The 24,446-nt window shown below is 45.0% G+C and overlaps 1 protein-coding gene across 1 annotated transcript; it reads left to right on the forward strand.

The window, feature by feature from the left end:
* Nucleotides 1-567: 567 nt before the first annotated feature.
* Nucleotides 568-1,566, forward strand: LOC115330436. The gene has a single exon (XM_040208850.1). It carries the CDS (start codon nucleotides 568-570, stop codon nucleotides 1,564-1,566), a length of 999 nt encoding a protein of 332 aa, XP_040064784.1.
* The last annotated feature ends 22,880 nt before the right edge of the window (nucleotides 1,567-24,446 follow it).

The raw sequence follows: 24,446 nt of genomic DNA on the forward strand, positions 1-24,446 counted from the left end.
CTCCAGTTGTTTCTATTACGTTGGTAAACCAGTTTCGAGCTGTAATTCATTTCAGTGCCCGCATTGTAGTGAAGTGTGCAGGGTGTCCAACGTCTCGGACCCACCTTTTTTATTACATTTGATGTTAGATCTCAGTTGCAAACGATTCTGAAAAATGCAGACTTTTTGGACCTCACACAGCCTCTTGGAGATGGAGACCCTATGTGTGGCATAACAGATGGAAGCATGTACCGTGCTTTTGTGAAGAACACTGTACATACTCAGCATAGAGTCAGCGTCACACTGAACACAGATGGTGCCCCGGTCTTTAAGCCCTCGTCGACTTCAATTTGGCCGATACAACTTTCAGTGAACGAAATTCCTGCCAAAGATCGCATGAATAAAGTGGTGTTAGCAGCGCTTTGGTTCGGAAAAAGCAAGCCAAGAAAGGACATTTTTCAAAAGGCATTTGTTGATGTAATGCAGGACCTCTCTGACACAGGGTTTTCATTAATGTTCAAAGGTAAACTTGAAAATTTTAAAGCATTTTGCATCTGTTCGGCTGTTGATTCAGTTGCACGTGCACCTATGCAAGGCATTGTGCAATTTAATAGATACTGTGGATGCAATTGGTGTTTGCACCCCGGTATATACATAGGAGGGTCAGTAAAATGTCCTGTGCAGGAAGTTGATCCCGAGGAACGCACAGACGCACAGATGTGTAGCGACATGGAGTTTGTACTCGAGACTGGGACTGTTGTGAGGGGAGTTAAAAGCGTTTCTCCACTTATTAACCTCGAACACTTCAGTATTGTCTGGGGTTTTGTACCAGAGTATATGCACTGTGTTTTACTTGGTGTAGTTAGGCAATCTTTAGAGTATTGGCTCACATCATCTGACAAAGAGTGCTATGTTGGGCGGCAAACTGCAGTGCTTGACAGCAGGCTTTTAAGTATCACGCCACCCCGGGATATGAGGAGAACACCAAGGTCGCTAAAAGGGGGAAAATTTTGGAAGGCCAAAGAGCTAGAAAATTGGGCCCTCTACTACAGCCTTCCTGTCCTTAGTGGATTCTTGCCCAGCAGGTTCCTCTCCCACTGGGCCCTTTTAATGGAGTCTTTACACCTGATGCTGCAGCAGAAAATTTCCTCTCGAGATGTTGACCTTTGCGACCTCCTCATGGTAGAGTTCGTCATAAAAACGCAGCATATTTATGGCGAAGAAAGCATGACCTTCAATGTACATCAAATGGAACACACTGTCAAGAGTGTCCATCTTTGGGGGCCTTTGTGGGCTCACTCTGCTTTTTCCTTTGAGGCTGGCAATGGCAAAATGAAGTCTTGTATTAAGGCGGCAAAGGGGATTCCAAACCAGATTTGTCGGACGTTATCGCTAGAGAATGTCGTGGCTGAGCTGGAAGAGCTGGTGACAAACACTGCAGTTTCTACATTTTGTTCATCGCTCGATTCTCGCATCACACTGAAGTCTGTCAGCCCTCAGACAGGAGAAGTCCGCATGTTGGGCAAGGGGTGCCCCTATAAGGAGTTTAGTGGAGCTTTGCTGAACCCTCCCGAAGTGTCGTTTTAAGCTGTTGAGTACCAACGTATGGTGAAGCAAGGAACAGTGTTTACAACTGCCTCCTACGTTAGGAATAAGAGGAACATCAGCTCTGTCGTTAAGCCATGTAATGGTCTAACTGGCATCATTCAGAAGATTGTTTTTGATGGCAGGTCCAGCTTTGTTGTTTTGAAACCCTTGGAATGCTTGCCGTATTGTTCTAGGTCAAGGGAAACTCTGCTAAAGGTTCATGGGCGACAGCCAAACTGCATAGTTGCAGAGCTGTCAGAGATAGTCAGTCCAGTAGTTTGTATCTCCCTGGCAGATGCTACATACGTAGTTCCACTGCCAAGTGCACTTACATTTTAATCTTGTCGTTCATTGGCTTTCAGCATCATAGTTGGAAGTTTGATAAAGTTAATATGAAAGTTTAAGGGCTTATGTGACAAACAAATGATAAACATTTGGCATGCCTCGGCAAAGGACAGGATTAATTTAGAGTACCTACCATAAGATACCGAGAGCGCAAACTCAAAATTTGGAGATAATAGCAAAGAAATCGGGGGCTGGGCGCCTGCTGGATCTGAAAGAGGAAATACAGAAGCGCATTGGCAAGTGGGCCCTCACTTGGTCCGACCACTAAATTTGCTGTTTATGTAATTCAGCCGACCAAGCTCACTTCACTAGTACAAACATTGTTTCACCTTATGCACGAGCAAAACCAAGACTGGAAGCGCGAGAACAGCAGTTTTTGCGGTCCTCATTACTTTCGCTGTTTGCCTCCTATATCTCTGCTACCCCTTGCAGTTCAATTCCTTGGTCCTGCTAAAGCCCAGGCTGTGGCTCGTGCTGGTCGCGAAAATAATGTCCGCTAACCGTTACATCCGCGACTGGCTCTACCGCATCAAGGATTACAAAGCGTCTGGTCGCTTGATGTGTCCATTGAATTTTTTTAACTTGCCTTAAAAATGGGGCATGAGCGTTTCATCTGTTCTTTGCTTATCTTGGGAGCATTGCAAAAGTACGGGTAGGCCTCTGTGATATGGGCTCATGCTCGGTATTTTAAGGTATGTAGTTTTAACATGCAACCAAAACCTCAGTTACATAGCACCTGCTTCATGGTAAGCCATTAGTAGATATTGGGAACCTTGGCTACAGTTTCGAACCGCTAACTAGGCACCTGTAAGCAGGCACTTTGCTTTGAAGCCACTGAGGTGTGGCTTTGGGGTTTTCTGTATTTTCTTGTCATTATTTTGTAAGTTGCTTGATGATTTTGATTGCTCGCAGCATAAGCTCTCAGTACGTGACAGCATACCGTGTGATGAAAATAGTCAATATGTAATATCCAAAGGCACTTTATAGTTACAAAGAAATACATAAACAAGCTGATTGGCTTGCCCTTGTCCAGAAGACTGAAGAACTGTTGACAGCAAACAAGGCTCCAATCGATTAGGTAGCTCTTGAAGACATTGCACCTCACACAGCCTCCAGATGGCAAATTTGCCCTGATAATGAGGGTGTCTACCAAATTACTTCTTTCAAATTCGCTGACTTTTTTTTTCCTGACCACCACGAAATTCTAGTAGATTCGAGCCATCCTCTCCTTCCTGATTATGTGACAGACATTCAGTGGGTAGCGTTCCCTGAATGTCAACTGAGAGTGTTAGGTGTCCCTTCAGATCAAAAAGTTTGAGAAAAAGAGAATTGTAAAATTTGACTTGAATAGCTCCTGAGGTCGTTACCCTTTAGATCAAGTTGTGTTTTATTTTTTTGCGATTGCATATCCCTTGCAGAGGTTGCATTGTGAAATTGCATCTAGTGCCACCACACAATTTTCGAAATGAACTGTCACGTCTGTCGAAATAATGATCACATTTGGTTCCTGAAAGTTGTAAAAGGCATACAGTGTTTGTACAATTCTAACGCACACTTTTTTTCGCCGAAATCGGTGCCAAAAATACATGCGCGATACAATCAAAACCAAAAACCGAAAGTAAAGAAAAACGCAATGCACGGTGTAAGGTGGCTAGCCCCATCGCCATCATGGCCGTTTGTTTACATTTGCCATTTTTGTATTCGTATCACGCATATTCTCTCGCGTCTGCTGTTTTAAAATGAAAAAAAAAATTCAAAGGCTTTATTTAAATGAAAGGCCGTCACGCTGGCGGGAAACGGAGCAGCACTGCGTGGCCTCATAATCCCAGCGACCCGATCAACTCGCAAAGTGTTGTTTGGAAGACGACCCTCCCAAAGGCGACCGTCGTGCCTTCGTACATGCGCAAGAGGCGCGGCACTTAAAACGCTTCTTACAAAAGCAGGGATTACCTGTGTGGACAGCGAAGAACCATCGTCGCTCCCTGACAACAATGACTAGTGCACGGCATTTATTTTTGTGTTGGCGTGCCTTTTATTTGGACTGAGTGATTTGTTAGAGGAAACGCACCTTTGAAGGTCAAATCCTTTCTTTGTGTTCAGTACTGTTTTCACCTACGTTCGCCGGGTGGCGGTGGTTATGCTAGAATGTGCCCCTTTGTGTGAGTGTCCCACAGCCAAGCTCAAGGGAGATAAGAGAAGATTTACCGAAGTGTCATTGTCCTCTTGTCATGAGTGTGGCTTTCTTTTTTTTTTTTTTTTTTTTTTTGTAGATACGGCGTTGGAGATGGGGTATATAAAGCGTGTTCGCAATAAACTTTGCAGCTGAGTTTGAGACGTTGCCTCCTCTTTTACTACCTTCTGTTGTGTTCTCTTTCTGCCCCAGTCTCAGGTTTACAATCATGTTCAACTTACACCAGCTCGCCTGCACTCTGACTATTTTTTCCTTTCATAAAATCTGTTCTATGAGGGATCTGTTCAATCTCCATTATTTTACCTGCGCGGTGGAATCGGAAGCAATCAACTTTTAATTATCTGGAAGCTAAATCTGCCTGCGCGTTAGAATCATGCAAACACTTTGCACACACTGCAACACAATTTCGGCATCGTTTCACACATAGGTCCTACACCGCTACGCCAGTGGATTCAAGGGCAGCCATCCACCTTTTTGATGGATAGAGCTAAAAAACTGCTGATTGCTTGTTCGTGCTAACTGTGTTCTACTTTGTAAATCTTCATCCTATTTTACACTTAATAATTGAAGGCCAGACCGGGGACCCACCATATTACAAAGTAGCTTTTAAAGGTATTGTTCGCGAGAGAGAGCTCATTCGTTCTTTATTACTCAGAAAATTGTTTTTACAACACTGGATGGTACCCTTGGCTGTAGGAAGTTGTAAATTTAGATGTCTGAGTTTGTTGTCATTACATCATGACTGTGTGCCATGCCTTCTGTGGCACATGCAGAAAATATTTTTAAGATGCTCACACTAGTGTGGCCTATTCCCTTTAAGCTGAGATGCATTAATCGAGCAATTACACCATATCATCATACATCATACTTTGAAGGCATTTACTTTGCTGCATGTAAAACACATTCCTTGCTAAGAACCTATGCATTTTTGGAATTGTTTAAGAAAAAATAAGTGGCTTTTTTGTTATTCAATTATATATGAAATATTATGCTAGGATATCGGCCTGAAGATAAAGAGACGTTGAGACGTTTTGTGTGTTGTCCCCTTCTTCGTCCGTCGTCTCCGGTTTTCAAAAATGTGTAATATCGGCCTGTTTTCTAGATTTTCCAGAAAACGCTGCTGATTTCTGGGAGAGTAGTACAGCCGATTGAACAAGTAAGAGAAAGAGTTTGGATTTCAGTAGATGTAATTAGCCAAAGTAAAAGTATCAAAACTCAAACGTCCAAAAAAAGAAGGGGACAGGCTAGAGCACTTCTGTCCTGTCCCCTTCTCTTCTTGGTCGTTCACACTTTTTAGTTCACCGTCTAGATGTTTAACCAACTAGCCCATCAGATGATCTTGGCCTCAGAATCAACAAAGAGAATTTATGATTAATGAACACAAGGTCTCATTATTTTACATTGGGCTTACAATTCATTTTTCTTACTAGTTTATGCAAAGCTTATTACAAATTGTCCAGAGCACTCGCACATGCTTCTAAACATCTTCTGCATGTCAGGGTAAGGGTAAATATAGTTCACATTCTGTTTGCTGTAAATGGATTCACTTCTGCAAGCTCGATATTTTACGAGATGCCAGGTTTCGGAATGCTTCATGAGCACAAAGTTCTGCGACTAGGGGTGATGTTCAATGTAATCATACCCACGCACTGTCTTAATTGCATGAGAAATTCTTTATGAATTTGATAAATTTACAAAACTTTGGTACTAGCAAGAATCAAGTCATTTACAGTACCTTCGAATTTGCTCGTTTGTCCACCATTCTTTGACTTGGCGGGGTTTATTACTACTTTTGATAAAAGCAGTCTCGGCTAAGGTGTGACGTCCAGAATTCTGTTTTTCAGTTTCTGTATTTTCAATAAAATCACATATTTCTTTCCATAAAAACATGCTTATAGACCTGGTTTGTGCTGTCTCGGAGGTTCTTGTAAACAATAGCTTTCAGCAAACCTGCTTTCTGTTTTATGTTAAACATACGTCCCCCAAAAGATAATTGACCTTGGGGACGACCGTGACATGCATATCTTATAAATAAGGATGCTCCTTAAAATGTCCTAATGGAATGTACTACTAAAACGTTGACACTTATGGTGCAAGCTTGTGTAGCTTCATTCAGCCCTCCAGAAGAAACATTGACTTCTACGATGATGGTTCTCTTTTGCATATGTGCCTGTTAATAATTCTAATGGGACTTTGTAGGCGTGTGTTGTATCAAAGAATATGTTTTTGTTATTTCCGAATTATCATATTCACTTTTTTATGGTCCGTCCATCCCATTTGACCTGTCGTTTGTCACATCATGTGTATACTCTGTATTTATTTGTGATTGTATATAAAACTTATGTTGAAAAACTTGCTACATTTGTAGATTTCAATTTTTTGACTGAAAAAGTAGTGTTTGCAGTATTTGTTTTTATATTGTGATTGAACAAAAATCTTGATTCTGTGTAAGAAAATTATTTTTCGGCAGAATAATTTTGCCTCTAAAATTCTGCTCCATTTTGCAACTTCCAACCTTTTGCTCACAATTGTGAACCTCATCTACTCACTACACCATATTGTGAGAACTCACTTAAAGGGACAGTGAAATGGAGATGAGCTATGGAGAACCAGTCAACTCTTTTTTCTTGTCTGCAATTGCCTCATCGGAACAGAATCAGGATTTTTGTGCGAGCTCTAAGGATCCCGTGCAGATACTGGCTGCAGCATTGTCCTCTTTTTTTGCTATTCATATTGCTAAAAGAATATTCTTTGCCAAGAAATTTTTTTTTGTTTTGTTTTGCTTTATTGAGAGTGGAATAATCAAGCTCAAAAAAAATGTGCCCACAATTTTTTTTCTACAAAAACTGGCATATATAAAACTGACACTTGTGGCATGGTTTATTAGTCTGGTGTGTATTTTGTGCACTTGCTAGCAAAAGTTAAAAAAAAGTATGCGGCCCTTTGACCTTGCCAAAATTGTTTTATAATTTTTAATGCATTCAACAATGACCAAACAATTTTGTTTCGTCACTTTCACAAATGTATATTGTCATTTGCTCCAATGACATTTATTGAATTGTTTTCATCCTGATTAGCTTTAATCAAATTTAATGGCTGTATTTTCTGCTGTCTTAAAATGAATTGATCTTTTACCAGAAGCTAGTGGCATGGCTTAACTTTTCTTTATTTATTTCAAAGTACTGTTAGGCCCAGATGGGGCTTTGAGAGGGAGGGCATGGCAAATAATATATTTTTAAGAAAAAACATGAAAGGAGTATTAGCAGATTGGCCCGGAAAAAATACTGAAACGAGCAATTAAAAATACCTTGATGACGAAATCAGTGCTGCAAAACCGACACAAATTTCCCTACAAACATTCAATGTGATACTACTAGGTATACAGTAGGTTGCTTGAATTGCTGCCACCTACAAGAACAATAATCAAATGATGAGCAGGCTATCCACATGGAATTTTCCAGGAGTTATACTTTTAGGGATCTCATGTTTGCACAGAAAGCATGAGTGTGTTTTGAAAGTAGTTGTCTTTTATTTTGCATTCCACCATATCCAGGGAAGTTGGTCAACTTCAATGGCCTATGTAGATTCGCAATGGTTTACTACCATTTTAAAATTTACCCAGTTGGAATGACCATTAAAACTACCCCAATAGAATATGTAAGCCAAATTGGGATCAAATTATCTGGTACCAACTGGGGGACAAAGTGCAAATGAGATATTTATTCAATTGAAATGACCAATTTGTACATCAGGTACCAATTGGACAGTATATTTAAGTTGGAATCACTAAGTGGTGGATCAAGTGGCAATTGGAAAGTACTATTTGGATATCCCAATTGATGGATCAGAAACCAATTGGAAAGTCTTCCACTTTAGATAGCCAAGTGGGAAAAACATTTTAATTGGAATAACCAATTGGTTACCTCAATATAAATTGGAAAGTGTAATTCCAATTGGGATAACCAATTGAAAAGATGCATCCAAATTGGGCATGCTGCAATACCAATCGGAATAAGGAATTGGAAAAATGCACCCGAATTGGAATAACCGATTGAGTCCCAAATTCTCATTGGGAACTATAATTCCAATTGGGATAATGAACTGGGATAATGCATACCAATTGGAATACCTGATTGGGAATGAATTCTAATTGGGAAATATCATTCCGATTTGGTAAGCCAATTGGGATATAGTTGGAAAAATTCATCCCAATTGGAATACCCAATGGGGCCTTAGTCCCAATTTGAAAGTATAGTTCCAATTAGGATAGCCAATTGGAAAAATGTAACCCAATTGGAATAACCAATTGGCTACCCCAATGCCAATGGGGTTATACCAATTCCAATTGGTACCAATTGGAATTCCAATTGGACCCAACGGCCATTTTTTAACTGGGAGCGTTCAGGGTGTAAGCCCTGATCCTGCAAAGCTGTCGCCGAATTCCCGAAACCATCTGACAAGAAGGCCGTCCGAAGGTTCCTTGGGCTGTGCGCTTACTACCGACGTTTCGTTCGTGACTTTGCACAAATTTCTGCACCACTGACGCATCTGACGAGGGACGACGTGCAGTTCCAGGGGGGAAAGGAGCAAGAACAAGCGCTTGACGAACTCAAGCGAAGGCTCCAGTCGCCCCCTATCCTCGGGCGTTTTGATCAGTCTGCGGAGACAGAAATCCACACGGACGCCAGCAATACCGGTCTCGGTGCAGTACTCGTTCAGCGACAAGAAAAAACAGAGAGAGTAATCGCTTACGCAAGCTGGGCGCTGTCCAAGGCAGAACAGCGAGAAGCTTCTGAAACGCTATTTCGGACCCTACAAGATCATCCGACGCCTCGGCGATCTTAACTACGAAATACTTCCCGACGGAACGCTCCCATCTGCAAGACGTCAGCCGCGACCCGAGGTGGTGCACGTCGTCCGGCTGAAGCCGTATTACGAACGATAGAACTTTCCACTCTCGTCGACAGGTGAACTGTGAACTGTGAACTGCGGCTCGCGATTCTGCTGCTGTTTTGTTTTGGATTTGTTTTTGTTTGTTGTTTTTCATTTTGTGCTGCATCGGGACGATGCACCTTTTAAAGGTGGGGGGGGGGGGGGGATAATGCCGCGCGCAGGGTCACGGACTTGTAGAAAGTTCTCGTTCATTCTTGCTGCGGACATAACTATCGTTCATCCCTGTTTTTGTTGTTCTAGAAAGTGCGTGTTCAGTCTCGCCCCAGCGCTCGATCCTGCGGTTTCGCCGACTTCGACGCCCGCGACGCTCTGTTATTATCAATTGTACTCTTTTATTTTCGGCACAAGTTCGCCACACAAAACGTTTATTTCTTCCTGTTTATCTATTGTTTTTAGTCACCATCCGTGACAATATTTTAAACCTCCTCACTTGCACTGACCGACCGAGAAGTAGCGATAGTCCAAAAAGGTACGGGAGAGTCGCCCCTAGAACAAACAGGGCAATGCTTCGTCTGCTCGTGTTTCTGGTGAGACTAGAATATCCCTCCCAGTATTTCTCTGGAGTTGACAAAAGATTCATACCGTGATAAAAATTTAACCGAATCAAAATTGGGAAATGAACTTTGAAGTCGGAATTGTACTTTCCTCCGAAAGTAGCACAAAAAATACCTTAAGTAAGTACAAGTACATACTCAAAGAATGTACTTCAAGAAAAAAGTACAAGTTTTCTAATTCTACTTGAAGTACTACTTTAAGTGCACTGTACCTTAAGTACTTCCCAACACTGTGGATTGGTCGCCTGGAGTCTTGTCTGAGATTAAAACTTCGGTGCGGCCTCTTTTGGGAGGCCGATCATGTTGGTTTTGCTTGGAACCCATAAAGATGGGGACGTTTTCAGAAACCGTGGCGCACTGCCCACCACCGGGCCCAACAAGGGGGTAGGTAGCACCCCATAGCAAGCATGGCTTGGCTGGGTATGTATACTCTACCAGTGGTACCCAGTAACTATAACCAAGTGTGGTTCAAGAGAGGTATCTGTCGCCACCCAAGGTTAGCCCTTGCCGCCTAAGGTTAAAAAGGAAGGAAGAGAGTGTAGAGGAAAAGAAAGAAAAAAGAGGTGAAAGGAAAAGTGAAAGAAGAAAGAAGAGGCGACTGACTGAATCATCCTGGTCGGGCCAAGCCAGGACACCCGTCTACGAGAGGCAGGAGCCGAAGCGGTGTATTGCCTCACCCGGGGGGCCCCGAAGGGTCCAAACATGCCCCAAGCTCAGCTCAACCCGAAGGGTCCCGTTTTCCCCGGACACGGGTCAAGCCGCGCACAGGCAGGCGTGAGTGGGCGAACCCCCATGGCTCGGGGTTCCTAGTGACACCACTCACCAAGCACCTGCCACAGTAGGCGCCCCCTGCGCGCGGGTGTGGTGTCCCACGTGTCTGGGGTCCGTCGTGACGCTACTCACCAAGCACGTAGCACCTAAGGTGCAGGCGCCCCCTGCGGAGCTCGGGGTCCATGCAGACGCCACTCTCGAAACACCTGCTTTCACAGGTGCTCCCTGCGGGGAGGAGTCTCACAAAGCTTTCTGAAGAGTCTGGGGATTGGCACGTAGTGGTATCCACCGCCTTCAGTATTGAGCTCATAGCTTTGCGGTGCCACATATCAAAAGTGTGACTTCGCATAATGTTCCCGCAAGTGCTTACTCTGGGTGCCCTTGAAAAGGTCGGGCAAGAAAGAACATTCCAGGAGTGAGATGACGTCAGGAGGCAGGGCGGGCACATCAATGTTGGCTGCGATTTCATCGGCAAATGCCTTGATGTACTCGAAAACGAGTTGTAGGTCCCCCAAGAATTTTGTGGCTACGTTGTGGGGCAGCTTGTGATTTTCAGTGGCATTGAAAAAGAACTCCCAGATGGCAGCTTTGGCTTCTGCAAATAAATCTTCGAACTGCTTTCTCTTTGGGGATCAGGTACTGCTTGCACTTGCTTCTGACTGTAGACTTGAAGCAAGTTTCTCGACATCGTCTAATTTTCGTCAGCGCTCGGGAAGTCTTGGCGGGCATCATTTGTTCTCTCACTGCTGGAGCTACTTCCAGTGTAAAGCAGCACATCCCTGTGGCGACGACAAATATGGGACTCGTAGGATACGAACTGGCTGTAGCTGTTCGTGCAACCGTTGATTCCACACAACTGTGAACTTATCCTCGCCGCCATGCACGACTCCTATATGGGTGAGCAATCTGGTAATTTACTAAGAAAAGTACGGGCACCTCAGACAGTACCTGAGTACCATTTTTGTACGCATATACTCAACACCTTACAAACATCACTCTGTACCACAAGCGTTCGTCATGCTTTGTACCAGAGCGTGGTTGGTTGGTATTGGATTCTATGGGATTCAAGTACATTTTCTGACTTTTTTTTAAAAAAGGTAAGACAAAAAAATTCTTATTTCTAAGCCTCTTTCTTCGCACACTGTTTTGTTTCGAAAGGATTTTCGTTTTTTTTTTTTCCATTCAAACTTCATTGTTTCATCACAGCACAAAGTTTCGTGCGCGGTATCTTTAATATGAATAAGTTCCACGAAATTACGAGTTTAATAACTTTTTTTATAATTATGCTAAAATTATAATTTTTACGTTTCTTTTAAAGAGTTGTGCAGAAAAGCACCCGCAAAGTACCGGGTGATCCGCATGTGAAACCGGGACAAATAAATCGCAAAGAAATCGGGTTGGTAAGCAATGACAAGTTTGGCTAGGTCGTGAATTGAATTTCCGTAAATATCAAAGAAAACTTTAAGCCTTTTCACTCTCATGAAGAAGGAAGACCAGCGAAGCTCTACTATGGATCGGCAACCTCAAGAACAACGCCTAGAGGACGACGTCTAGGACGACCTCGAGGACGACACCTAGAAGACATCGTCCTCGAAGACGACTTCTAGGGCGACGCCTAAAGAAATTCAGCTTTTCCACTCTGGCGAAAACCGAAGTGGAAAGGCTGAAAAGGTTGCCGCCCTCTATGAGCGACGGCGGCAACCAAACAACCGGCAAGCCGATTGTCTGGTTGACGCCGTCGCACATAAATGGCGGTAGCTGTCCAGAGTTTTGTGTCGACATATATTTGGTGATGGACACGAAACTGGAGAAACTAGCCCTTAACAGCTCCGCTGTGAAAATCTTGCCGCCGTCAAAAGTTACAAATTAAAACAGGAAAAGCTACGTGAGCCAATATGAGGTTAAGCCTTCTCCTTTAACCCCGCAGGGGGCGCCTTTGGTTCTCGTCTACTTTTTTCTATTCTTCTATTCGGGAAGCCTTTGTCCATCGCCAGCACTGTGTTTCTGTCTTTTTTTTTTTTTTACCTACAAAGGGCTTACGACAAGACTTGGAGATGTGGGAAACTTCGAGACTTGTACTCATATGGTGTCCGAGGTCGCAAGCTTCGCTGCGTTCTAAGTGTCTTGACGGGTTGGACCTTCCAAGTGCGTTTGGGCTCCACCCTGTCGGATGTTTTTCTCCAGGAGAATGGCGTCCCTCAGAGTGGAGTACTAAGTGTTACACTCTTTGCTGCGAAGATTAATAGCCTGGCGAAGGCTATACCACCATCTGTATCTTATTCAATGTATGTGGACGATGTGCAGATATTGTTTCCTTCTTGTAACTTGTCGAGCCGTGAACAGCAACTGCAGCTCACAACCAATAAGATGAGCAAGTGGGCTGATCAAAATGGCTTTAGGTTCCCCGAAAAGACAGTATGTCTTCCCTTTTACTGCGCCGTGGCCTGTCTCCAGATCCACTGTTGCACTTGAATAATGCTGCTACATCTGTAAAAGAGGCCCACAAGTTTCTACGAATAATCTTTGATAAAAAGCTCACTTTTATACCCCACTTGAAACAGTTGAAACATAAATTCCCACGTTCATCAAACATTCTGAAAATGTTGTCACATACGACCTGAAGGTCTGACAGACGATGCCTCCTGCGACTTTATAACTCCTTGGTGCGGTCCCGCCTGGACTATGGCGCGATTGTTTATGGGTCGGCGCTTCCGTCTGCCCTAAAGATGTTAAACCCCACGCATCATCTGGGGCTCGGACTTGCCAAGGGGGCATTTCGAACATCACCTGTGCTTAGCTTGTGCGCTGATACATATCAAATGTCTCTGAAAAGACGAAGGCAATTTTTGAGTCTTTGTTATGTTTACAAGATATACAGCTTTCCTCAACATCCCGCCTTTGATGCCCTCCAACCTTCTACATTCCTCCGACTCGTTGAAAACAAGCCGAGTATTGTTCGGCCCCTGAGTTTCAGAGTTCAAAGCATGGCAACATCACTCCAGCTTTCTTTTAGTGAAGCTGCTTTGTTGAGGAGCAATGACACGATTGCGCTTTGGGACCTTCTGCCAATCTCTTTCGACTGGTCACTGTCCAAGTACAGAAAGAGAACTATTTCTTTACTTGTTCTTCAGCAGGAGTTTGCCGAATTCAAACAGAAATACAAGGACTACTCGCACTTTTACACTGATGGATCAAAAAAATCAACTTTCGTGGGGTGTGCGGTTTATTCCATTGCTTTCAAGAAAGTTCGACAACTCCACACTCTTGCAAATATTTTTAGTGCTGAATTGTACGCCATTTTAATGGCTGTTGGTTGAGTACTTATTGGAAAACAATATCATGAAAGTAATTCTGTTCGTCGACTCCCAGAGCGTTTTTCTAGCCGTTTCGTCCTTAACAGACAGCAAGAACTTTCTCCTGCAATGTCTTCGGGTGTGGTTAAACCGAGCACAACTAGGACACTTGATCAAATTCTGTTGGGTTCGGAGCCACATGGGTATTTCTGACAATGAGAAAGCAGACTTGCTTGCTGCCTCTGCAAGAGTGCCCAAAACTTCCTCTTGGCTTGCCACGCCGAGACCTAAAACCAATCACCCAGAAATCAATTATGAGGCCATGGCAGTTAGATTGGGATATGGAAAAAAAGAACAAGCTTCATGACATCAAGCCCCAACTGGGGGTGTGGGAGAGCTCCGTCTATAAAGACCGTCAGGTTGAAGCTCTCCTTTGCCATTAAGAATCGGCCATACCAGTTTGACTCACTTGCACCTGCTGTGTGGCGAGGATGTTAAACTTTGCGGCAACTGTGAGAAAGCTATGACTGTTTTGCACACCCTGTGTCATTGCAAACCTTAAACCAAGAGCGGCGATCATGATTTCCAGAACCTTTTCGAGATCACCTTCCCTTTCATTCATATTTTCTGCTTGGCGATCAACCATTGGTACCGTTCAATCGAATTTTAAATAACCTTCATAAAGCTGGCCTTTTACACCAGCTTTAGCTTGCAGTTCTTATATATTATGCCTTTAAGCCCCTTGGAAAAACCTTTGGCGCAATATGGCCTAAGTTGCTCTTGCGCCAAAAAAATCCCAATCATCATCACTCTGCGCCATTTCTGAAAATCTTGAATTTCTGTACACCCTAATAAAGAAACGTAATGTTCCCGAAGATTGTAATTGAGGGCGGCTCGTCGCACACATCTAGTAAATTAAAATGTTATTATTTGGATAACTAGTTTTTATACCTCGGATGGTTTTGGCATGTCCGCGAAAGCTGACCATGTGCAAGAGAAATTTGTTAAAGGTTCAGTTCGAATTCTAATTTCGTCTCTAGGTGCAGATAGAACCAAGAGCATCTTGAAAACCAGTACAGAAGAGCGAACCGCGGTCTTATATGTTTCTTTTAAAGATTTGTAAAATATGTCTTAAAAAATCTAGTGTAATGCGACTTCTTATTTCAATACACTCATATAAACGGTGAAACAGAGTGCAGGACAGAAGATCCAGAGATAAATTATGTTGATGAGTATATTCAATGCGGCTAATGATAGTTGTCGACCTTGGTTATACTTCCTTTTACCTTACGCTATTGCATTGTGATAAATATTTTGAGGTCAGAATAACCTGGCTTTTTAATATTAATTTCAGTCTTCATTTTTAGCGATTTTAAAATTTTGTCCACATTCTAAAGACCCTTTTAGCTTAACACATTTTTATGGAAGGAGGCTTTTTACAGTGGAATTGCAGAGGACTTTTTCACAACCTAGATGATGTTCACTCCTTGCTTCAGGAGTACACACCCTCCGCAGTATGTCTCCAGGAGACATATTTGGGACCGTAGAATAGTAATTTCCTGCGATGATTTGAAGTCTTTCGCAAAGATCGCATAACAACGTCTGGTAGTTCCGGAGGAGTTGCCATTGTCGTGGATGGCAGGGTGCCAGCTGTTGAGATCTCTTTGAACACTTCTCTGGAGGCTGTCGCAGTACGGTTGATGTTAGATCGCCTTATTAGCATATGCTCCTTCTACGTACCCCCTTCATCTTCCCTGACGCTGACCGATCTTGTACGCTTTGCAGACCAGCTTCCAGAATCCTATGTTCTCAGAGGAGATTTTAATGCCCACAATCCGTTCTGGGGAAGTCAACGGGTCGACAGCCGAGGATCTGTTATAGAAAGGTTTCCCGAAGAGCTGCCAGTCTCCTAAATACTGGTGAGGCCACATATTTCAGTAAAACATAGAGAATAGCGCAACAGAAAGACGAGGACAAGAAGTATACAGGACAGACGCTAACTTTTAACTAGTTTTATTCAGGAAAATTGACCACATATATACAAACAACAGGCAAGGCAGCACCAAGTAAAAGTTGATTAATTTTTCACCCGATCACTAAAAAACTGAAATTCATTACAATGAAGAACAATAGATGTGTCGCTGACACATGCCGTCCCACTTTTTTTGATAAAAAAAAACTTCCAATAGCTCTCGAGCGACCGTCTCTCGGCTTCTTCCTAGTATCCGTATCTGCTGAAGTCGCGGAACACAGCCACATATTTCAGCTCGACTCACCACTCCTTTTCCTGCATTGACCTATCCATTGTTTCTTCATCCATGTTTATACATTTTACCTGCGCTGTCCTGAACAACCCACGTGGCAGTGATCACTTCCCCATCCGTCTCATCCCCACAGAGCCCCCACCTATTCTCCCCTGCTGCCCTCCTCGATGGAAACTTTCTAAAGCAAACTGGGAACTTTTTCAGGATTGTGTAAAGTCTTCTGTCCTGCCTGTAGCACACTCCATTGACGAAGAAAATGAAATCATGACAATTGCCATTGTTGACGCAGCTCGTGCTGCTATTCCACAAACCTCGGGTAAGCTACCCAAGCGCCCAAAGCCATGGTGGGATAGGGAGTGCCGAAAGTCCAGAAATCGCCAGAATTGCGCTTGGGCAAAGTTTCGGCCGCTATCCCACCCCCACCAACTTCGCATTCAAGCGCCTGCGAGCAGAAGTCCGACGCTTCAGGAGACAAGCGAAACGCCGTTCCTTTCACTCGTATACTTCCTCCATTAATAGTTTTGCTCCAGCCAAAATTGTGTGGGACAGGGTAAGGCGAATGGATGGTGATTACGCCCACTTTTCAATCCCCCTGCTGTCAGCCGACGATGGAGAGGCGTTTTCATCTTTGCAGGAACAGGCTGATGCACTGGGTCTCCAGCTCTAAGAATTACACGGAAAAGTTTTTACGCTTTAAAACCAAAGCTGAGAAGGTCCCGATCCGCCGATCTGATAGCTTGGCCGAAGAATATGACCGGCCTTTTACTCTTACTGAGCTGCGTCGAGTCATTGCCACAGCAAAAGCAACATCTCCCGGGGTTGATGACATTCATTACACTATGATTTCCCATCTGCCTGAAGCATTCCTCGTCATTCTTCTCCAGTTTTTCAATAGAGTGTGGGCAGAGGGGAAGCTGCCGAGCGGGTGGAAAAGGGCTATTGTCATCCCTATCTTCAAACCGGGAAAAGACAGAAGCAAAGCCTCCAGCTACAGGCCTATAGCTCTGACTAGCTGCCTGGGAAAGACATTCGAGCAGCTGGTTAACAATAGGCTTATCTTCATTCTGGAACGGAACTCGCTTTTAAGCAATTTACAGTGTGGCTTTCGTGCCGCCATGTCCACTGCCCACCACCTCGTACGATTGGAAACGGCCGTCCGAGAGGCCTTTATAAACAAGCAGTTCTGCCTTTCAGTATTTTTTGACCTTGAAAAGGCTTACGATACCACTTGGCGGTACGGTATCCTTCAAGACCTTATCAAGATGAATATTGGCGGGAATATGTTTAATTGCATCGCAGACGTTTTGCAGGGAATAACCCTTTCGTCTTTCATCCAGGAGAATGGAGTCCCACAAGGATGTGTTCTGAGCGTTACCCTCTTATTAAAATCGACTCTGTCCCGAGCAATCCCACTGTAGACAAGTTCGCATCTTCAACACGGGAGGGAGCCACCTCACCGAGGGGGAGCACGAGTATCGCGCAAGCGGCTTGGGACCGTTGACCAATCAGAGACACACACACGGCAAGCAGCGTTACCTGCCATGTCTAGGCAAGCTCGTCGAACTCGAACTCAGTACTCGGTCTTCTCAGTTGTATTAACTAGTCGTTAATAAACGCTTTCATAACATGGTGTCAGAAACGGAACACGAAAACGCTCGCACGTGAAGTCAAGACCGATGTGAGTCGCACGGCGCAAGAGTGAAGGCAAGCGAAAACCGGCAACGCAGAAAATGGCGGAAGAAAGCGGCACCGCTACTACGCAGCAGTCGGGCGGCAGTTCGAACGTCCAACTTCCCATGCCGGGAGGGGTCTTCGCAAGTTTGCTGCCTCCTCCGAAGCCACTCGACATGTCCGGAGACCTGGAGACATCCTGGTGAACATGGTGGGACGAATTTAAGTTGTTCTCAACCGCCACTACTCTGAAGTCGCAAGACGTCGAAGTACAGGCCGCGACGTTCCTAGTCGTCGTAGGGGAAGACGCCAGGCGCGTCTACAAAACGTTCACGTTCGAAAACCCAGGTGACGAACTGCGCGTTGAGAAGATAGCGGAGCTTTTTGAAAAGCATTGCAAGCCAGCTATCAACGTGAGCTATAGGGACTTTGTATTCGGCACACGGAACCAGCATGACGGCGAACGATTCGATGACTGGCTTACCGAGCTGCGCACGCTGGCGAAGCAGTGCGATTTTGGCGAGCTACACGACCGCATGTTGCGAAGTCGCATCATTCTTGGAATGACCAACAAGCGACTGCAACAACGCCTCATCAACGACGATCCGACTTTGGAACAAGTGATTCAAAAATGCCGCACGGAGGAACGTGTCCTGCCAGTTCAAAGATATCCAAGCTGGAGCATCGCCTGCTGTTGTACATGGACTCAAGTCCGAGACATGCCCTCAATGTGGATACTCTACGCACACAAGCGGAACATGTCCTGCCAAAGGTACGAAGTGTAAAAACTGTGGTCGGAGGGGACATTTCGCTCGAGTGTGTCGCGCGAAGAACGACCCACCGAAAAACAGAGCATCACCACGGAAGAACGTTCGCAATGTTGAACGATGCAAATCTCCAAGTTCCAGCTCCGAAGAAGAGAAGTTGGTTTGTGGTCTATCCAACAGTGTTGGTGATGAACAGTTCTGGAGAGCGGAAGTCAGAGTTGCAGGAAAGGCAGTTGACTGCAGGGTGGACACAGGAGCAAACTGTTCTGTAATGTCTGCAACGCAACTGCGACGAGTCACGAACCAGAAACCGCAAGCAGTCACTACGAAAATAGGTTCGTTCTTTGGCCATGTCAGCAAAGCGGAAGGCCGCATTATGCTGACAGTCACCCATGGCAACCAGAGTACCGACGTACAGTTCTACATCGTGAAACGGGAAGTACCCACAACGATAAGCGGTACCATTGCGGAACGACTGAACCTGATCAAGCGAGTGGCGTCAGCGGAAAAGCACTGCAACCAGACAGTAAAAGAACACGAGGACGTCTTCCATGGACTTGGTGAAATCAAGGGTGTCAAGTATCACATGAAGCTCAAGCCAGATGCTCAGGGTGTTACACAACAGCCACGTACAGTCCCAGTAGCCATCCGAGACCAGCTGAAAAACCACCTAGATGACCTCGTGCAACAGGTGATTGCACAGGTGACAGAACCAACAGAGTGGGTCCACCCAATCGTGGTTGTGAAAAAGAAGGGCAAACTCCGACTGTGCCTAGAAAAACAAGAGCTCAACAAGGTTCTCATGCGAGAGAACTACTGCATGCCTACACTGGAGGACATAGCAGCACGACTGGAGGGAGCCAAGTTCTTCTCGACGCTCGACGCAGCCACGGGGTTTTGACAGATCAAGCTAGACACACAGAGTTCGTACCTCTGCACATTTGCAACACCGTTCGGGAGATACAGATTTCTCCGAATGCCTTTTGGCATATCGTCAGCTCCCGAGGTGTTCCAGAAGACTATGCACGTGGTGTTTGAAGGTCTCGACGGAGTTGAAATCATGGTCGACGACATTCTTATCTGGGGAAGGACAGAAGAGGAGCATGACCGTCGACTGCAAGCCGTGCTGCAGAGGTGTCGTGAGGTCAACCTCAGACTGAACAAAGAGAAATGCAAGTTCTCTTAAAGCCAGGTCAAGTACTTGGGACGTATCTTGTCACCTGAGGGACTCTCGATTGACCCGACGAGGGTACAAGACATCCTTGCGCTCCCAAGACCATCAAATGTGGGGGAACTGAAGAGCTTCCTAGGAGTCGTGAACTACCTTGGCAAGTTCATCCCGGACATGTCCGACACAAGTGCACCGTTAAGGCAACTCTTGAAGAAAGAGGCGGCCTGGTCCTGGACAGAGGAGCACGATAAAAGCTTCACAGCACTTCGAACAGCGTTGACTGTTGCACCGACTCTGCGGTTCTACGACAAGAACAAACCAGTAACTCTGTCAGTGGATGCAAGTTCCAGAGGAACGGGTGCAGTGTTGCTTCAGGAGGGTCAACCAGTAGCCTACTCATCGAGGTCGTTAAATGACGCCCAAAACAACTATGCCCAGATCGAGAAGGAGCTGTTGGAGATTGTCCATCGATTGATTGATTGATTGATTGGGGTTTTTTGGCGCATCAGCAACTAAGGCTATATTGCGCCAAGCTTATACTATTGCAATTCGGGTTTAAGAAGAGGAAAGAGGTATAGTAGCGAAATGTATGATAAAACCATGAACATGAATGTGTATAAGTGTAAACAATATGACAATGAGTTTAGGATAGAAAGTAAAATCACAGTCGGTGTAGAAGGCCGATATCTGTGAGGAAATTAAAAACACAACTATATGGAATGAGCGGTTCGTCACCTAGTAGTAGGGCAAGGTGTAGTGGTATGTGTTCTTTACAAAGCAGTGAGTAGTGTTTATACTGGCATTGGTCATACACAGGGCATTCAATGAGTATGTGCATAATACTTAGAGGTAGGTTGCAGTGCACACATTCAGGGGCATCCTCCCCGCTCAAGAGGTGTCCATGTGTAAGACGAGTATGACCGATTCGTCGCCTACACAGTACGACTTCGTAAAAGCGCTCCCGACGTCGGGCGCTCTCCCACTCGCCTAGAAGAGGTTTGATTGCATGTAGTTTGTTGCCGGTTTCGCCGTTCCACTGCAGCTGCCACTTTGCCTTGATGCGACATTTCAGAGAATTGTGGTAATCTTTGTAGGGTATTTGGTGTGTGTCAATTTCTCTATCATTAGCAGAACTGGCTGCACTATCAGCTGCTTCATTTCCAGGAATGCCAACATGGCTAGGAACCCAGCATAAGACTATGTCAAAATTTTTCGTTGCAGCCAGGATTATCTTGTACTTTAACTCAGAAACCAGTGGGTTTTTTACACGGTTCATTGATGCGACAGCCTTCAGAGAGCTTAAAGAGTCGGTGTAGATTACAGCGTGAGAAATGCGTTTTTTGATTATGTAATCAACAGCTAACAACAAACCATAAAGCTCTGCTGTTAGTATAGAGGCTTTTGAATTTATTCTCTTCACCTGATTTACCGATGGTCCCACCATAGCACAGCCTACTACGGAGTCTTTTTTTGTCCCGTCTGTATAAAAACTGGCATACTTGTGATATTTGGTCTGAAGCTCAAAGAAATTCTGCCTTATGACTTCCTGTGGAACATTCTTTTTGTTATACTTGGTCAGTGTAAGGTCGCAATGTATCTGGCAATTGTTCCATGGAGCTATTTCCGGAAGGTATTGGACCAACTGAGGCTTTGCATCCATCCCAACGGATTGTGCTGCAGTATTATTCCTCAAAGAAAAAGGGGGGACTGTGGAAGGTTTGTTTTCAAATGTGCGTTGGAACTTGATCGTCTCAATATTATCTCGAACAGGGTGCTCCGCGACCAAGCGAACTCTGACAGAGTACATAAAACCCAGGGAAAACCTCCTATACTCAAGGGACAATTCGTTTGCTTCCGCGTAAAGGCTAAGCACTGGGGAGGTATGAAATGCACCAGTAGCCAGTCGCAGTCCTTGATGATGAATAGGATCTAACATCTTTAGAACTGATGCCCGAGCAGAGTTATAGACAATACAACCATAATCAAGCTGGGAGCGAATGACTGAGTGATAGATACGCAGCAGACACAGTCGGTCCGAGCCCCATGATGCATGTGACAAGACCTTAAGGATGTTTAGAGATTTAAGGCACTTGAATTTTAATCTTTTAATGTGTGGAACGAAAGTCCCCTAATGAAAAATACACCAGGCAATCCTGGTGTGACATCAAAGAATCCTGATGTGACACCAGAATATCTGGTGTGCCCACCAGCGATGCTGATGTATCGAGCACACCAGCCTGGCGTGCCCACCAGAAATGCTGGTGTACCCGCACATCAGCCTGATGGGTACACCAAGGGTGTCTGGTGTCGCATCACAAGGACTCATGCGCCGACCAGGCAGCCTGGTGTGCACACCACGCAGTTTGATGTGACACCAGAGTTCTGTTTTCGTTGACTTCTCCCCCGGTCCGCGCGCGTGTTTTCTATTAGTTTGTGTGCCGCTCCGTCCCCCGACGGGGTGCCTTGTTTCCTCCCGTCTTGGTGGTCGCCGGAGACCCCGCGGCGGGCTCCTTTGTGCTCAAGAAGTGTCCCCCTCGTCCCGAGCACTTTCCCGGGCGGCCTTGAGCAGCTTGGGGCGCTCGCCGGCTCGCCTCTTCGAGGGTTTTTCTTTCCCTTTCCGCCGGTATTCTTGTTTAAGTTTGAGAAAGTAAAGAAGTCTTCTTTGGGAGTCGAAGCCGAAAAGATGTGTTGGTGCGCTTGCCTTAATTCCGACGAGCTTGGTTTGGTAGCAAAGCAACAAAGGAAGCTAGTAATTATTACGATTTTTGGGGCCGAAATGCCTACTACGAGCGAGGAGGGCGTCGACCGCCTGAAGCCAAAGAGGATTACCCTGCGAGCCGCCACAACAAAGATCATCAACGAGACTGGCGTCTGCTGGCCACGGATCCAACCGACATCGGTGAGCTCGAAGAAACATTTGATATTCTTCTACTTAAGGAGGCTTCCCTGAAAGAGCTGGACAAGGAAATCGAGCTATCTGTCGAATATGATGCCTTAGAAGAGGAAATTTCTGGTGCGGAAGGGTACGCGGAACGGATCAGCGTAACTAAGACACGAGTCAACCGCAAGCTAAAAGGCCAAGAATTTCGGAACGACTGGGCGTCCGGTTCTTCGACGCACGGCAGTGGCTCCGGACAAACTCCAGTTGATCACGGCCAACTCCCTACAACAGTAAAGCTTCAGAAGCTTTACTGTTGTGCTTTTTTGCTTTTTTGAATAAAGTAATTATGGCAGCAGCGTTGTTGTCAAACTTATCATTGTACGCTTTTTTGTGAGTAAAGCAACACCCAGTCAACAGGTGGTCTGGTATCGTATTACAACAAAACCTGATGTCCCGCCAGAACACCAGATTTCTGGTGTAACATCAGAACACCAGATTTCTGGTGTCATACCCACACATCAGATTTCTGGTGTCACAACAGAACACCAGGTTTCTGGTGTCACACCAGAAAACGTCCCAAATCACATCTGTGAAAAAGTCTGGTGTAACATCAAGTCACACCAGCCCTCGAGCTGGTGTATTTTTCACTAGGGTCAACTTGGAATCGAACACAAGGCCCAAAAACTTGTGCTCATTTTTTACAACAATAGGAGAACCATACATGTTCAAACACGGTTCCTGAAGAGCACCACGTCGACGAGAAAAGTTGACACAAGCTGTTTTTTCGGGAGAAAATTTAAACCCATTCGTATCGGCCCATCTGACCAAATTATTGATCGCAAGTTGAACGCGACGTTCACAAATTGAGAGATTACAGGATGAAACGGAGATCTGGAGATCATCAACATATAAGGAATATTGCACCGAAGGAGGAATTACACGGCCAATGGAATTAAGTTTGACGATAAAAAGAGTGACACTCAGTACACCCCCCTGAGCGACTCCATTCTCCTGTAAAAACTCCCTAGAGAGAGTTTTTCCCAGCCTCACGCGGAACGTACGGTGCTGCAGGTAACTCTGTATGGCACTCAACATTCGGCCACGGAAACCAAGATCGAATAAATCTTGCAGAATGCCGTAACGCCGGGCTGTGTCGTATGCTTTTTCCAAATCAAAGAAGATGGAGAGACACTGTTGTCTCTTGACAAACGCCTCACGTATGAAGGACTCAAAGCGGACGAGATGATCGACAGTGGACCGTGCTGACCGAAAGCCACACTGGAACTTATCAAGGCAGCTGTTTCGTTCTAGAAAAAACATGAGTCTCTTGTTAATCATCCTTTCTAATGTCTTGGAAAGACAGCTAGTTAGAGCTATTGGTATGTAGCTAGATGCACAAGAGGGATCTTTGCCGGGCTTAAGCACTGGTACAACCACAGCGGTCTTCCAGGAGGATGGAAAGTGGCCCTCGAGCCAAACTCTATTAAAAAGGTACAAAATTAGCTCCATAGTGGATGGATGAAGATGTTCGAGCATTTTATAATGAATACCATCTGGTCCAGGGGCAGTTTGTTTGGAACAAAGAAGTGCCATTTGAAGTTCGTATAATGTAAATAGAGTGTTGTAGGGTTCGTGCGTGCCACCTGATGTGATAACGGCTTTTTTTTCTGCACTGATCTTGTATCGCTGGAACGTTAAGGTGTAATGTTCCGAACTGGAGACATACTCGAAGTGTTCACCGAGGATGTTGGCCTGTTCCTCAAGGCTTGCAGAACAAACTCCATTCCGACTCAAGAGTGGGACAGTGAATGCCCGGTAAGAGCCGTCAATTTTATGTACGCGATCCCAGACTTCCTTTGCAGATACAGTGCTGTTAATTGAAGAAGCGTACCCTCTAAAACTTTTTTTCTTAGCTTGCCTTCTAATCCACCTCGCCTGTGACCTTTTTCTCTTAAATTCAATAAGATTGTGTGTTGTAGGGTAGCGCCTAAATATACCCCACGCTCGATTTTGTTCTTT

This window comes from Ixodes scapularis, unplaced genomic scaffold (genome assembly GCF_016920785.2).
Source record: "Ixodes scapularis isolate PalLabHiFi unplaced genomic scaffold, ASM1692078v2 PGA_scaffold10__122_contigs__length_95168666, whole genome shotgun sequence".
Classification (NCBI taxonomy): domain Eukaryota; kingdom Metazoa; phylum Arthropoda; class Arachnida; order Ixodida; family Ixodidae; genus Ixodes; species Ixodes scapularis.

Bases quoted from the DNA above. Each gene is read 5' to 3' on its own strand.
- LOC115330436 (XM_040208850.1), top strand. From the start codon at position 568: ATGCAAGGCATTGTGCAATTTAATAGATACTGTGGATGCAATTGGTGT.